Raw genomic sequence first — 17506 nt, forward strand, 5'->3', positions numbered from 1 at the left:
GATACGGTTGGGGACGACCTACCAGGGGAAAGCCACAGCGGCCAGGTCTCTGGCACTGAGCCTCCTGGCTCTGTGGCTCAGAAGGGAAGGGGGGAGAATAAGAGAGCGATAGTGATAGGAGATTCAATGGTTAGAGCAACAGACAGGAGATTCTGTGGTCGCGAACGAGACTCCCGGATGGTATGTTGCCTCCCGGGTGCCAGGGTCAGGGATGTCTCAGATCGAGTCTACAGGATTCTTAAGGGGGAGGGGGAGCAGCCAGAAGTCGTGGTAGACATCGGTACCAATGACATAGCTAGGAAAAGGGATGAGGACCTGAAAAGCGAATATTGGGAGTTAGGTTGGAAGCTGAAAGGCAGGATGAGCAGAGTAGTAATCTCAGAATTGTTACTGGTGCCACGTGCTAGTGAGGCGAGAAACAGAGAGCGAGTGCAGCTGAACACATGACTACAGAGCTGGTGCATGAGGGAGGGATTCAGATATGTGGATCATTGGGATACCTTCTGGGGAAGGTAGGACCTGGACAAGAAGGACGGGTTGCATCTGAACTGGAGGGGCACCAATATCCCGGGCGGGAGGTTTGCTAGAGCTCTTCGGGAGGGTTTAAACTAGTTTGGCAGGGGGATGGGAACCGGAGCTACGGATCAGTGGATGGGGTAGCTGTTGAACAGGAAGATACAGAGTGCAGAGAGTCTGTGAGGAAGGTTAGACAGTTGACAGAGCAAAGTTGCAGCCAGTATGATGGGTTGAAGTGTGTCTATTTTAATGCCAGAAGTGTCAGAAATAAGGGTGATGAACTTAGAGCATGGATCAGTACTTGGAGCTACGATGTTGTGGCCATCACGGAGACGTGGATATCACAGGGGCAGGAATGGATGTTGGATGTTCCGGGGTTTAGATGTTTCAAAAGGAAAAGGGAGGGAGGTAAAAGAGGTGGGGGAGTGGCATTGTTAATCAGGGATAGTATCACAGCTGCAGAAAGGGAGGTCGTCGAGGAGGGTTTGTCTACTGGGTCGTTATGGGTGGAAGTCAGAAAGAGGAAAGGAGCAGTCACTTTGCTGGGAGTTTTCTATAGACCCCCCAATAGCAACAGAGACACGGAGGAACAGATTGGGAGGCAGATTATTGGAAAGGTGCAGTAGTAACCGAGTTGTTGTCATGGGTGACTTCAACTTCCCTAATATTGATTGGAACCTCCATAGTGCAAATAGTTTGGATGGAGCAGTTTTTGTCAGGTGTGTCCAGGAAGGTTTCCTGACTCAATATGCAGAAAGGCCGACCAGAGGCGAGGCTATGTTGGATTTGGTGCTTGGCAACGAACCAGGCCAGGTGGCAGATCTCTTGGTGGGAGAGCATTTCGGTGATAGTGATCACAACTCCCTAACCTTTACTATAGTCATGGAGAGGGACAGGAGCAGACGGGATGGGAAAATATTTAATTGGGGGAGGGGGAATTACAATGTTATTGGGCAGGAACTGGGGAGCATAAATTGGGAACAGATATACTCAGGGAAATGCACGACAGAAATGTGGAGGTTGTTTAGGGAGCACTTGCTGCGACTGCTGGATAGGTTTGTCCCGATGAGGCAAGGAAGGGATGGTAAGGTGAAGGAACCTTGGATGACAAGAGATGTGGAACAGCTGGTCAAGAGGAAGTAGGAAGCTTACTTAAGGTTGAGGAAGCAAGGATCAGACAGGGCTCTAGAGGGTTACAAGGTAGCCAGGAAGGAACTGAAGAATGGACTTAGGAAAGCTAGAAGGGGACAGGAAAAAGTCTTGGCGGGTTGGATTAAGGAAAATGCCAAGGCGTTCTACACTTATGTGAGGAACAAGAGGATGGCCAGAGTGAGTGTCGGGCCGATCAGGAATAGTGGCGGGAACTTGTGCCTGGAGTCGGAGGAGGTAGGGGAGGTCCGAAATTAATAGGCAAGATGAAGGGTCACTGACCCGAAACGTTAACTCTGCTTCTCTTTCCACAGATGCTGCCAGACCTGCTGAGTGGTTCCAGCATTTCTTGTTTTTATTTCAGATTTCCAGCATCCGCAGTATTTTGCTTTTATCCTAAATGAATACTTTGCTTCAGTATTCACTAGTGAGAGGGACCTGGTCGTTTGTGAGGACAGCGTGAAACAGGCTGATATGCTCGAACAGGTTGAGGTTAAGAGGGAGGATGTGCTGGAAATTTTGGAAGGCATGAGGATAGATAAGTCCCCGGGGCCAGATGGGATATACCCAAGGATATTACGGGAAGCGAGGGAAGAGATTGCTGCACCTTTGGCGATAATCTTTGCGTCCTCACTGCCCACTGGAGTAGTACCGGATGATTGGAGGGCGGCAAATGTTATTCCCTTGTTCAAGAAAGGGAATAGGGATAACCCTGGGAATTATAGACCAGTCAGTCTTCCGTCGGTAGTGGGCAAATTATTGGAGAGGATTCTGAGAGACAGGATTTATGATTATTTGGAAAAGCATAGTTTGATTAGAGACAGTCAGCATGGCTTTGAGAGGGGCAGGTCATGCCTCACAAACCTTATTGAATTCTTTGAAGATGTGACAAAACACATTGATGAAGGAAGAGCAGTGGATGTGGTGTATATGGATTTTAGCAAGGCGTTTGATAAGGTTCCCCATGGTAGGCTCATTCAGAAATTGAGGAGGCATGGGATACAGGGTAAGTTGGCTGTCTGGATACAGAATTGGCTGACCCGTAGAAGACAGAGGGTGGTAGTAGATGGAAAGTATTCAGCCTGGAGCTCGGTGACCAGTGGTGTTCCGCAGGGATCTGTTCTGGGACCTCTGCTCTTTGTGATTTTTATAAATGACTTGGATGAGGAAGTGGAAGGCTGGGTTAGCAAGTTTGCCGATGACACGAAGGTTGCTGGAGTTGTGGATAGTGTGGAAGGCTGTTGTAGGTTGCAACGGGACATTGACAGGATGCAGAGCTGGGCTGAGAAGTGGCAGATGGAGTTCAACCTGGAAAAGTGTGAAGTGATTCATTTTGGAAAGTCGAATTTGAATGCAGAATACAGGCTTAAAGACAGGATTCTTGGTAGTGTGGAGGAACAGAGGGATCTTGGGTACATGTCCATAGATCGCTCAAAGTTGCCACCCAAGTTGATAGGGTTGTTAAGAAGGCGTATGGTGTGTTGGCTTTCATTAACAGGGGGATTGAGTTTAAGAGCCGCGAGGTTATGCTGCAGCTCTATAAAGCCCTGGTTTGACCACACTTGGAATATTGTGTTCAGTTCTGGTCGCCTCATTATAGGAAGGATGTGGAAGCTTTAGGGAGGGTGCAGAGGAGATTTACCAGGATGCTGCCTAGACTGGAGGGCATGTCTTACGAAGAAAGATTGAGGGAGCTGGGGCTTTTCTCATTGGAGAGAAGAAGGATGAGAGGTGACTTGATAGAGGGGTACAAGGTGATGAGAGGCACAGTTAGAGTGGATAGTCAGAGACTTTTTCCCAGGGTGGAAAGGGCTATCACCAGGGGGCATAATTTTAAGGTGATTGGAGGAAGGTTTCGGGGAGATGTCAGAGGTAGGTTCTTTACACAGAGAGTGGTGGGTACGTGGAATGCGCTGCCAGCGGTGATAGTAGAAGCAGATACATTAGGGACATTTAAGCGACTCTTGGATAGGTACATGGATGATAGTAGAATGAAGGGTAGGTAGGTAGTTTGATCTTAGAGTAGGTTAAAGTTTCGGCACAACATAGTGGGCTGAAGGGCCTGTCCTGTGCTCTACTGTTCTATGTTCGATGATAGCTTCCCGGTCTGGCGTTGGGTGTTTGGAAAGATGTAAAGGTAACAGCGTTGTGGTGGTGGTGGGTGATTTTAACTTCCCCTATATTGACTGGGATTCACTTAGTGCCAGGGGCTTGGATGGGGCAGAATTTGTGAGGAGCATCCAGGAGGGCTTCTTGAAACAATACGTAGATAGTCCAACTAGGGATGTGGACATACTGGACCTGGTATTGGGGAATGAGCCCAGCCAGGTGGTCGAAGTTTCAGTGGGGGAGCAGTGACCATAATTCCATAAGTTTTCAGGTACTTGTGGATAAGGATAAGAGTAGTCCTCGGGTGAAGGTGCTAAATTGGGGGAAGGCTAATTATAACAATATTAGGCAGGAACTGAAGAATTTAGATTGGGGGCAGCTGTTTGACAGTAAATCAACATCTGACATGTGGGAGTCTTTCAAACGTCAGCTGATTAGAATCCAGGACCAGCATGTTCCTGTGAGGAAGTAGACAAGTTTGGCAAGTTTCGGGAAGCTTGGATTACACGGGATATTGTGAGCCTAGTCAAAAAGAAAAAGGAAGCATTTGGAAGGGCTGAAAGGCTAGGAACAGATGAAGCACTTGAGGAATATAAAGACATTAGGAAGGAACTTAAGCAAGGAGTTAGGAGGGCTAAAAGGGGTCATGAAAAGTCATTAGCAAACAGGATTAAGGAAAATCCCAAGGCTTTTTATACATATATAAAGAGCAAGAGGGTAACCAGGGAAAGGGTTGGCCCACTCAAGGACAGAGATGGGAATCTATGTGTGCAGCCAGAGGAAATGGGCGAGGTGCTAAATGAGTACTTTGCATCAGTATTCACCAAAGAGAAGGACTTGGTGGATGATGAGCCTGGGGAAGGGAGTGCAGATAGTCTCAGTCATCTCATTATCAAAAAGGAGGAGGTGTTGGGTGTCGTGCAAAGCATTAAGGTAGATAAGTCCCCAGGGCCTGATGGGATCTACCCTAGAATACTGAGGGAGGCAAGGGAAGAAATTGCTGGGGCCTTGACAGAAATCTTTGCATCCTCATTGGTGACAGGCGAGGTCCCAGAGGACTGGAGAATAGCCAATGTTGTGCCTTTGTTTAAGAAGGGTGGCAAGGATAATCCAGGAAATTATAGGCCGGTGAGCCTTACGCCAGTGGTAGGGAAGCTATTGGAGAGGATTATTCGGGACAGGATTTACTCCCATTTGGAAACAAATGAACTTATTAGCGAGAGGCAGCATGGTTTTGTGAAGGGGAGGTCATGTCTTACTAATTCGATTGAGTTTTTGAGGAAGTGACAAAGATGATTGATGAAGGAAGGGCAGTGGATGTTGTCTATATGGACTTTCGTAAAGCCTTTGACAAGGTCTCGCATGGCAGACTGGTGCAAAAGGTGAAGTCACACGGCATCAGAAGACAGAGTGCATCAGTGGTTGGGTGTTTTTCTGAATGGAGGGATGTGACTAGTGGTGTTCCGCAGGGATCAGTGCTGGGACCTTTGCTGTTTGTATTATATATAAATGATTTGGAGGAAAATGTAGCTGGTCTGATTAGTAAGTTTGCAGACGACACAAAGGTTGGTGGAGTTGCGGACAATGATGAGGATTGTCAGAGGATACAGCAGGATATAGATCGGTTGGAGACTTGGGCGGAGAAATGGCAGATGGAGTTTAATCCGGACAAATGTGAGGTAATGCATATTGGAAGGTCTAATGCAGGTGGGAGGTATACAGTAAATGGCAGAACCCTTAGGAGTATTGACAGGCAGAGAGATCTGGGCGTGCAGGTCCACAGGTCACTCAAAGTGGCAACACAGGTGGATAAGGTAGTCAAGAAGGCATACGGCATGCTTGCCTTCATCATTCGGGGCATAGAGTATAAAAATTGGCAAGTCATGTTGCAGCTGGACAGAACTTTAGTTAGGCCACCCTTGGAATATTGCGTGCAATTCTGGTCGCCACCCTTCCAGAAGAACGTGGAGGGTTTGGAGAGTGTACAGAGGAGGTTTACCAGGATGTTGCCTGGTCTGGAGGGCATTAGCTATGAGGAGAGGTTGGGTAAACTCGGATTGTTTTCACTGGAACAACAGAGGTGGAGGGACGACATGATGGAGGTTTACAAAGTTATGAGTGGCATGGACAGAGTGGATAGTCAGAAGCTTTTTCCCAGGGTGGAAGAGTCAGTTACTAGGGGACATAGGTTTAAGGTGAGAGGGGCAAAGATTAGAGGGGATGTGCAAGGCAAGTTTTTTTTACACAGAGGGTGGTGAGTGCCTGGACCTTGCTGCCAGGGCAGGTGGTGGTAGCAGATACGATAGCGACGTTTAAGAGACATCTTGAGAAATATATGAATACGAAGGGAACAGAGGGACATGGGCCCCTGAAGTGCAGAAGATGTTAGTTTCGGCAGGCATCAAGATTGGCGCAGGCTTGGAGGGCCGAATGGCCTGTTCCTGTGCTGTACTGTTCTTTGTTGATAGTTTCCTTCTTTTTTTTTGAATATTACAGCGCAGTACAGGCCCTTCGGCCCTCGATGTTGCGCCGAGCTGTGAAACCATCTGACCTACGCTATTCCATTTTCATCCATGTGTCTATCCAATGTCCACTTAAATGGACATTGGTTATATCGTTTTTAATCGTGTATAGCTTCAATATTTGGATGTAAAATTTTCTTTGTCCTCTGGTGTGCAGATGAACCTCACTCAATGTATCTTTCTCATACTGATCTTCACAAGATTCACCTTTGTGCAGTAACCAAGACTGGTCTTCTTTTGTCCACAGTTCAAATTTGCAGATCTTCATACCATGCCTTATTTGTCAAAGTTATTCTCTCTGTGATACTGTATGTTTGTGGTCTAGGATTGTTCATCCTCTTGCACAACAAATTCAGTAAGTACCTGTTATACTGATGCATGTTGCAGCTCTGTCTTGCTTTGATTGAAAACTGATCTCCATTATTGTAATTGTATTGGAACTCTGAGACCCCGCTAGTTGTGAAATAGTCTGGTTCACAGAATAATACAGTACAGAAGAGGCCCTTCAGCCCATCGAGTCTGCACCGATGCATTAAAGACACCTGACCAGTCTACGTAATCCCATTTGCCAGCACTTGGCCCATAGCCTTGAATGTTATGATGTGCCAAGTGCTCATCCAGGTACTTTTTAAAGGATGTGAAGCCTCTACCACCCTCCCAGGCAGGGCATTCCAGACTGTCACCACCCTCTGGGTAAAAAAGTTCTTCCTCAAATCCCCCTTAAACCTCCTGCCCCTCAGCTTAAACTTGTGACCCCTCGTAACTGACCCTTCAACTAAGGGGAACAGCTGCTCCCTATCCACCCTGTCCATGCCCCTCATAATCTTGTACACCTCGATCAGGTCACCCCTCAGTCTTCTCTGCTCCAGTGAAAACTACCCAAGCCTATCCAACCTCTCTTTATAGCTTAAATGTTCCATCCCAGGCAACATCCTGGTGAATCGCCTCCGCACCCCTTCCAATGCAATCACATCCTTCCTATAATGTGGTGACCAGAATTGCACACAGTACTCCAGCTGTGGCCTTATCAAAGTTCTATACAACTCCAACATGACCTCCCTGCTTTTGTAATCTCTGCCTCGATTGATAAAGGCAAGTGTCCCATATGCCTTTTTCACCACCCTATTAACCTGCCCTTCTGCCTTCAGAGATCTTTGGGCAAGCACGCCAAGGTACCTTTGTTCCTTGGAACTTCCTTGTGTCAGGCCCCTTCCAAAGTGTATCACCTCACACTTTTCAGAATTAAATTCCATCTGCCACTTTTCTGCCCATTTGACCATCCCATCTGTATCTTCCTGTCACTCAAGACACTCAACCTCACTGTTAACCACTCAGCCAATCTTTGTGTCATCCGCAAACTTACTGATCCTACCCCTCACATAGTCATCTATGTCATTTATATAAATGACAAACAATAGGGGACTCAGCACAGATCCCTGTGGTACGCCACTGGACACTGGCTTCCAGTCACTAAAACAGCTGTCTGTCATCACTCTCTGTCTCCTACAGCTGAGCCAATTTTGAATCCACCTTATCAAGTTACCTTGTATCCCATGTGCATTTGCTTTCTTGAGAAGTCTCCCATGTGGGACCTTGTCAAAGGCTTTGCTGAAATCCATGTCAGCTACATCAACTGCACTACCCTCATCTACACATCTGGTCACATGCTCAAAAAATTCAATCAAATTTGTTCGGCATGACCTCCCTTTGACAAAGTCATGCTGACTATTCCCAATCAAATTTTGCCTCTCCAAGTGGAGATAGATTCTCTCCTTCAGAATTTTCTCCAATAGTTTCCCTACCACTGACGTGAGACTCACCGGTCTGTAGTTCCCTGGCTTATCTCTACAACCTTTCTTAAATAGTGGGACCACATTAGCTGTTCTCCAGTCCTCTGGCACCTCCCCCGTGGCCAGAGAGGAATAAAAAATTAGGGTCAGAGCCCCTGCAATCTCCACCCTCGCCTCCCACAGCATCCTGGGACACAAATTGTCCGGACCTGGAGATTTGTCCACTTTTAAGCCTTCCAGAACCTCCAATACCTTGTCACTCCCTATGATAATTTGCTCAAGAACATCACAGTTTCTCTCTCTCTGAGTTCCATACCTGCATCCTCATTCTCTTGGGTGAAGACAGATGTGAATTATTTGTTCAACACCCTACCAATGCCCTCTGGCTCCACCCACAGATTTCCCCCTTGGTCCCTGATGGGTCCTGCACTTTCCCTGGTTATCCTCTTCCCATTGATATACTTATAGAATAACTAATTGCTTTCTTAAGCTCCATCCTACACTTTCTGTACTCCACTAATGCTTCCATTGATTTGCTCTCCTTGTATTTGCTAAAAGACTCTCTTTTCCTTCTCATCGTACCCTGAATGTTTCTGGTCATCCATGGTTCTCTGGGCTTGTTGCTCCTACCTATTACCCTGGAGGGATCATGTTGGGCCTATACCCTCCCCATTTCCTTTTTGAATGCCCCCCACTGCTCTTCTGTAGATTTCCTGACAAGTGACACTTTCCAGTCTACCTTGGCCAGATCCTGCCTTATTTTACGAAAATTCGCTCTCCCCCAATCCAAAACCTTTTTTTGCAACTTGTCTATTTCTTTCTCCATAACAAGCTTAAATTGTACCATGTTGTGGTCGCTATCACCAAAATTCTCCCCCACCAACACATCAACCACCTGTCCGTCTTCATTCCCCAGAATTAGGTACAGCACTGCACCCTCCCTTGTTGGCTCCTCTGCAAATTGAGCTAAAAAGTTCTCCTGTGTACATTTTAAGAACTCCACTCCACATAAGCCCTTAAAACGATGACTATCCCAATTAATTTTGGGAAAGTTGAAATCACCTAATATAATTACCCTATTATTTTTACACACCTCTGCAAATTGCGCACGTATTTGCTCCTCAATTTCCCGCTGACTATCTGGGGGGTCTATAATAAACACCTAGCAATGTGGCTGTCCCTTTTTTTATTCCTAAACTCGACCCATAAAGCTTCATTTGATGCCCCCTCCAAGATATCATCTCTCCTTACTGCAATAACTGACTCCTTAACTAAAATTACAATGCACCCTCCTCTTTTACCCCCTCCTCTGTCTCGCCTGAAGATTCTATATCCCAGGATATTGAGCTGCCAATCCTGCCCCTCCCTCAACCATGTCTCCGTGATGGCTACTATATCACAATCCTGTGTTTCAATCCTTGCCCTTAACTCATCCGTTTTACCTACAATACTCCTGGCATTAATGTAGAGGCCATCCATCCTGGTCTTACTCCCTTGAAACTTACTTCCATTGTATTCCCTCTGACTTGTTTGCTTTCCTGTATTTAGCTGTGTCCCTATTCTGCTAGGAGGCTGCATCCCCTCCCCCTGCCAAATTAGTTTAAACTCCTCCCAACAGCACTAGCAAACCCACCAGCAAGGATGTTAGTCCCCCTCTGGTTCAGATGTAGATCATCCCGCTTGTCCAGGTCCCACCTTCCTCAGAAATGGTCCCAGTGGTCCAGGAATCTAAAACCCTTCCTCCTGCACCAACTCTTAAGCCACGCATTCATCTGTGCTATTCTCCTATTTCTATACTCGCTAGCACGTGGCACTGGGAGTAATCCAGAGATTAGAACCCGAGAAGTCCTGCTTTTTAGTCTACTGCCTAACTCCCTGAATTCTTGATGCAAGACCTCATCCCACTTTCTACCTATGTCATTGGTACCAACATATACCATGACCTCTGCCTAATCACCCTCCCCCTTCAGGATGCCCTGCAGCCGTTCAGTGACATCCCAGACCCTGGCACCAGGAAGGCAACACACCATCCTGGAGTCACGTTGATGGTCACAGTAGCACCTATCTGTTCCCCTGACTATAGAATCCCCTATTACTATTGATCTTCCTCTCTTTCCCCCTTCCTGTGCCGACAGGCTGTTTGTGGTGCCAGAAGCTTGGCTCTGTCCGCACTCCCTGGAGGAACCAGCCTCATCAGCCTCCAAAATGGAATACCGATTTGCAAGTGGGACCCCAGGGGACTCCTGAACTACCTGCCTGATTCTCTTGGACTGCCTGGTGGTCACCCATTCCCTTCCTTCAAGTCCCTTCAGCTGCAGTGTGACCACCTCTCTACACATGCTATCCACAATGCTCTCAGACACGCGGATGCTCCACAGTGTTTCCAGCCGCCGTTCCAGCTCTGAAACCCGAGTTTCCAGGAGCTGCAGCTGGACACACTTCCTGCACACACGCTGGTCCCCAGGGAGTAGAAATGTTCCCGGATTCCCACATGCAGCAAGAGGACCAAACCACGGCTTTATGCTCTCCTGCCATAACTAAACCCTTTTAAATTTAAAACTTTAGAATATTATAATTTAAAAAATCAACTAAGTCTTGTTAAAACAATTACTTACAATTCAATCCAGTTTGAAAAATACCCACCAGCACTTACTCACCAGTCAGCTGTGCTCTTTGGAAACTCTCGGCTCCCCTCACGCTCTTTGAGGACAGAGAGGAAATGAAAGGAGCTCTTCACTCTCTCCTCCCCGAACTCCCTCAGTCACAAAACTCCCACTTCACCACTCTAATGCAGCCTCAAGTCAGCATTCAATAAAACATTGAATCTGCTCCCACCATTGTCCCTTTTACAATGGTGTACTATGACTGGGATCGGGATCGGGATCCGGGAGCCGAGCCGGAGTTGTGGGGAAAGTTTGTGTGGAAGCAGCGTGGAGTCGCCGAGTGAGCGGGAGCCGCTGCCGGGACCATGTGGCCGCTCTTCCTCCTGATAGCCGTTGTGAATGGGCTCCCTGAACACAGCCAAGTGGCATTCCAAGCTTGGCCACAACTGGCAGGGTGGTCATCAGCAGCCCTTTCCCAGATTGCCAGCCGTTCATCCTCTCTCTGCGGTGAATTCATCTCCCAGCCTTACGCGACCACCATCCTGGACACCGGCATGTTCTCGCCCCTCCCTATCTCTAATCTCCTCCATGGCCTCGCCCCTCCCTATCTCTGTAATTTCCTCCATGGCCTCGCCCCTCCCTATCTCTGTAATTTCCTCCATGGCCTCACCTTGGTTGAGGGAAAGGCATGATTGGCAACTAAATATCCCAGGATATCGATGCTTCAGGCGGGATAGAGAGGGAGGTAAAAGGGGTGGAAGAGTTGCATTACTGGTCAAAGAGGATATCACAGCTGTGCTGAAGGAGGGCACTATGGAGGACTCGAGCAGTGAGGCAATATGGGCAGAACTCAGAAATAGGAAGGGTGCGGTAACAATGTTGGGGCTGTACTACAGGCCTCCCAACAGCGAGCGTGAGATAGAGGTACAAATATGTAAACAGATTATGGAAAGATGTAGGGGCAACAGGGTGGTGATAGGAGATTTTAATTTTCCCAACATTGACTGGAATTCACTTAGTGTTAGAGATCTAGATGGAGCAGAATTTGTAAGGAGCATCCAGGAGGGTTTTCTAGAGCAGTATGTAAATAGTCCAACTCGGGAAGGGGCCATACTGGACCTGGTGTTGGGGAATGAGCCCAGCCAGGTGGTTGAAGTTTCAGTAGGGGACTACTTTGGGAATAGTGATCACATTTCCGTAAGTTTTAGAATACTCATGGACAAAGACGAGAGTGGTCCTAATGGAAGAGTGCTAAATTGGGGGAAGGCCAAATATACCAAAATTCTGCAGGAGCTGGGGAATGTAGATTGGGAGCAGCTGTTTGAAGGTAAATCCACATGTGATATGTGGGAGACTTCTAAAGAGAGGTTGATTAGCGTGCAGGAGAGACATGTTCCTGTGAAAATGAGGGATAGAAATGGCAAGATTAGGGAACCATGGATGACAGGTGAAATTGTGAGACTAGCCAAGAGGAAAAAGGAAGCATACATAAGGTCCAGGAGGCTGAAGAAAGACGAAGCTTTGAAAGAATATCGGGAATGCAGGACCAATCTGAAATGAGGAATTAAGAGGGCAAAAAGGGGTCATGAAATATCTTTAGCAAACAGGGTTAAGGAAAATCCCAAAGCCTTTTATTCATAAATAAGGAGCAAGAGGGGAACTAGAGAAAGGATTGGCTCACTCAAGGACAAAGGAGGAAAGTTATGCGTGGAGTCAGAGAAAATGGGATGAGATTCTAAACGAGTACTTTGCATCAGTATTCACCGAGGAGAGGGACATGACGGATGTTGAGGTTAGGGACAGATGTTTGATTACTCTAGGTCAAGTTGGCATAAAGAGGGAGAAAGTGTTGGGTATTCTAAAAGGCATTAAGGTGGACAAGTCCCCAGGTCCGGATGGGATCTATCCCAGGTTAGTGAGGGAAGCGAGAGAGGAAATAGCTGGGGCCTTAACAGATATCTTTGCAGCATCCTTAAACACGGGTGAGGTCCCGGAGGACTGGAGAATTGCTAATGTTGTCCCCTTGTTTAAGAAGGGTAGCAGGGAAAATCCTGACGTCAGTGGTAGGGAAGCTGCTGGAGAAGATACTGAGGGATAGGATCTATTCCCATTTGGAAGAAAATGGGCTTATCAGTGATAGGCAACATGGTTTTGTGCAGGGAAGGTCATGTCTTACCAACTTAATAGAATTCTTTGAGGGAGTGACAAAGTTGATTGATGGGGGAAGGGCTGCAGATGTCATATACATGGACTTCAGTAAGGCGTTTGATAAGGTTCCCCATGGTCGGCTGATGGAGAAAGTGAAGTCACATGGGGTCCAGGGTGTACTAGCTAGATGGATAAAGAACTGGCTGGGCAACAGGAGACAGAGTAGCAGTGGAAGGGAGTTTCCCAAAATGCAGACATGTGACCAGTGGTGTTTCACAGAGATCCGTGCTGGGACCACTGTTTGTGATCTACATAAATGATTTGGAGGAAAGTATAGGTGGTCTGATTAGAAAGTTTGCAGACGACACTAAGATTGGTGGAGTAGCAGATAGTGAAGGGGACTGTCAGAGAAAACAGCAGAATATAGATAGATTGGAGAGTTGGGCAGAGAAATGGCAGATGGAGTTCAATCAGGGCAAATGCGAGGTGATGCATTTTGGAAGATCCAATTCAAGAGTGAACTATACAGTAAATGGAAAAGTCCTGGGGAAAATTGATGTACAGAGAGATTTGGGTGTTCAGGTCCATTGTTCCCTGAAGGTGGCAACGCAGGTCAATAGAGTGGTCAAGAAGGCATACGGCATGCCTTCTTTCATCGGACGGGGTATTGAGTACAAGAGTTGGCAGGTCATGTTACAGTTGTATAGGACTTTGGTTCGGCCACATTTGGAATACTGCGTGCAGTTCTGGTCGCCACATGACCAAAAGGATGTAGATGCTTTGGAGAGGGTGCAGAGGAGGTTCACCAGGATGTTGCCTGGTATGGAGGGCGCTAGCTATGAAGAGAGGTTGAGTAGATTAGGATTGTTTTCATTAGAAAGACGGAGGTTGAGGGGGTACCTGATTGAGGTGTACAAATTCATGAGAGGGAAAGACAGGGTGGATAGCAAGAAGCTTTTTCCCCAGAGTGGGGGATTCAAATACTAGGGATCACGAGTTCAAAGTGAGAGGGGAAAAGTTTGGGGGGGATATGCGTGGAAAGTTCATTACGCAGAGGGTGGTGGGTGCCTGGAACGCGTTGCCAGCGGAGGTGGTAGACACGGGCACGATAGCGTCTTTTAAGATGTATCTCGACAGATACATGAATGGGCAGGAAGCAAAGAGATACAGACCCTTAGAAAATAGGTGACATGTTTAGCTAGAGGATCTGGATCGGCGCAGGCTTGGAGGGCCGAAGGTGACTGTTCCTGTGCTGTAATTTTCTTAGTTCTCTTTGTTCTTCTTTGTTCTCACCCCACCCTATCTCTGTAATCTCCTCCATGTCCTCACCACTCCCTATCTCTGTTATCTCCTCCAACAAAAACAAGAAATGCTGGAATCACTCAGCAGGTCTGGCAGCATCTGTGGAAAGAGAAGCAGAGTTAACGTTTCGGGTCAGCGACCCTTCTTCGGAACTGACAAATATTAGAAAAGTCACAGATTATAAACAAGTGAGGTGGGGGTTGGGCAAGAGATAACAAAGGAGAAGGTGCAGATTGGACCAGGCCACATAGCTGACCAAAAGGTCACGGAGCAAAGGCAAACAATATGTTATGGTGTGTTGAAAGACAAAGCATTAGTACAGATTAGGTGTGAATATACTGAATATTGAACAGCAGCAAGTGCAAACCTGAAGAAAAACAATCTGAAAAAAACAGTGGGTAAGCAAACTGAACAAACTAAGATGAAATGAAATAAATGCAAAAAAAGATTGTAAAAAATGTAAAAAGGAATGTAAAAAAAAGAAAAAAATAACTAAAAATGACTAAAAATGAAAGTAAAGTGGGGGGCTGTCATGCTCTGAAATGATTGAACTCAATGTTCAGTCCGGCAGGCTGTAGTGTGCCTAATCGGTAGATGAGATGCTGTTCCTCGAGCTTGCGTTGATGTTCACTGGAACACTGCAGCAATCCCAGGACAGAGATGTGAGCATGAGAGCAGGGGGGAGTGTTGAAATGGCAAGCAACCGGAAGCTCAGGGTCCTGCTTGCGGACTGAGCGGAGATGTTCCGCAAAGCGGTCACCCAGTCTGCGCTTGGTTTCCCCAATGTAGAGGAGACCACACTGTGAGCAGCGAATACAGTATACTACATTGAAAGAAGTACAAGTAAATCGCTGCTTCACCTGAAAGGAGTGTTTGGGGCCTGGGATAGTGAGGAGAGAGGAGGTAAATGGGCAGGTATTACACCTCCTGCGATTGCAAGGGAAGGTGCCCTGGACCGGGGACGAGGTGGTGGGGGTAATGGAGGAGTGGACCAGGGTGTCGCGGAGGGAATGATCCCTTCGGAATGCTGACAGGGGAAGGGAGGGGAAGATGCGACTGGTAGTGGCATCACGCTGGAGGTGGCGAAAATGGCGGAGGATGATCCTTTGGATATGGAGGCTGGTGGGATGAAAAGTGAGGACAAGGGGAACCCTGTCACGGTTCTGGGAGGGAGGGGAAGGGGTGAGGGTAGAGGTGCGGGGAATGGGTCGGACACGGTTGAGGGCCCTGTCAACCACAGTGGGGGGAAATCCTCGGTTGAGGAAAAAGGAGGTCATATCAGAAGCACCGTCATGGAAGGTGGCATCATGAGAGCAGATGCGTCGGAGACGGAGAAACTGGGAGAATGGAATGGAGTCCTTACAGGAGGTAGGGTGTGAAGAAGTGTAGTCGAGGTAGCTGTGGGAGTCAGTGGGCTTATAATGGATATTGGGAGACAACCTATCCCCAGAGATGGAGACAGAGAAGTCGAGGAAGGGAAGTGTTATCTCCTCCCTGTCCTCACCCCTCCCTATCTCTGTAATCTCTTCCATATCCTCACCCCTCCCTATCTCTGTAATCTCCTCCATGGTTTCTCCCCTCCCTCTCTCTGTAATCTCCTCCATATCGTCACCCCTCCTTATCTCTGTAATCTCTTCCATATCCTCACCCCTCCCTATCTCTGTAATCTCCTCCATGGTTTCTCCCCTCCCTCTCTCTGTAATCTCCTCCATATCGTCACCCCTCCTTATCTCTGTAATCTCTTCCATATCCTCGCCCCTCCCTATCTCTGTAATCTCCTCCATGGCCTCTCCCCTCCCTATCTCTAATCTCCTCCATATCCTCACCCCTCCTTATCTCTGTAATCTCCTCAATGTCCTCGCTCTTCCCTATCTCTAATCTCCTCCATATCCTCACCCCTCCCTATCTCCATAATGTCCTCGCTCCTCCCTATCTGTCATCTTCATATACTCACACCTCCCTATCTCTGTAATCTCCTCCATATCGTTACCCCTCCTTACCTCTAATCTCATCCATATCCTCACCCCTCCTTATCTCTGTAATCTCCTCAATGTCCTCGCTCTTCCCTATCTCTGTAATCTCCTCCATATCCTCACCCCTCCTTATCTGTAATCTCCTCAATGTCCTCGCTCTTCCCTATCTCTGTAATCTCCTCCATATCCTCACCCCTCCCTATCTCCATAATGTCCTCGCTCCTCCCTATCTGTCATCTTCATATACTCACACCTCCCTATCTCTGTAATCTCCTCCATATCGTCACCCCTCCTTACCTCTAATCTCCTCCATATCCTCACCCCTCCCTATCTCTGTAATCTCCTCCCTGTCTGCTCCCCTCCCTATATCTGTAATCTCAATGGCCTCGCTCCTCCTTATCTCTGTAATCGCCTCCATATCCTCACCCCTCCCTATCTCTGTAATCTCCACAATGGCCTTACCCCTCCTATCTCTGTAATCTCCTCCCTGTCCGCTCCCCTCCCTATCTGTAATCTCAATGGCCTCGCTCCTCCCTATCTCTGTAATCTCCTCAATGGCCTCACCCCTCCCTATCTCAGTAATCTCCACCATGTCCTCACCCCTCCCATCTCTGTAATCTCCTCCATGTCCTCGCCCCTCCCATCTCCAATCTCCTCCATATCCTCGCCCCTTCCTATCTCTGTTATCTCCATGGCCTCACACCTCCCTGTCTCTGTAATCTCCTCAATGGCCTCACCCCTCCCTATCTCAGTAATCTCCTCCATGGCCTCACGCCTCCCTATCTCAGTAATCTCCTCCATGTCCTCACCCCTCCCATCTCCAATCTCCTCCATATCCTCGCCCCTCCCTATCTCTGTTATCTCCATGGCCTCACACCTCCCTGTCTCTGCAATCTCCACCTTGGCTTCACCCCTTCCTATCTCTGTTATCTCCTTCCTGGTCTCACTCCTCCCTATCTCTGTAAACTCCTCCATGGCCCCGCCCCTCCCTATTTCTGAAATCTCCTCCATATCCTCGTCCCTTCCTATCTCTGTCTTCTCCTCCAAGCTGTCGTCCCTCCCTATCTCTAATCTCCTCCCTGGCCCCGCGCCTCCCGAACTCTGTAATCTCTGTGGCCTCGCCCCTCCCTAAGTCTGTAATCTGCTCAATGTCCTCACCTGTCCCTATCTCTGTAATCTCCTCAATGTCCTCACCCCTTCCTATTTCGTTAATCTCACCCCTCCCTATCTCTAATCTCCTACCTGGCCTCACCCTTCCCTACCTCTAATCTCCTCCATGGCTTCGCCCCTTCCTATCTCTAATCTCCTCCATGCCATTGCCCCTCCCTATCTCTAATCTCCTCCATGGCCTCACCCCTCCCTATCGCTAATCTCCTCCTTGGCCTCACCCCTCC

General features: G+C 47.8%; 1 protein-coding gene across 1 annotated transcript in view; it reads left to right on the top strand.

Moving 5' to 3' along the window:
- Positions 1-17506, top strand: part of LOC137345904 (carcinoembryonic antigen-related cell adhesion molecule 21-like) — a 276795-nt gene that overhangs the window by 217627 nt on the left and 41662 nt on the right. Inside the window, exon 7 of the mRNA XM_068009146.1 lies at positions 6544-6651. Coding sequence (XP_067865247.1) covers positions 6544-6651 — 108 coding nt within the window. The remainder of the gene's footprint in view (positions 1-6543; positions 6652-17506) is intronic.

This window comes from Heterodontus francisci, chromosome 29 (assembly GCF_036365525.1).
Source record: "Heterodontus francisci isolate sHetFra1 chromosome 29, sHetFra1.hap1, whole genome shotgun sequence".
NCBI classification, from domain to species: Eukaryota; Metazoa; Chordata; class Chondrichthyes; order Heterodontiformes; family Heterodontidae; genus Heterodontus; species Heterodontus francisci.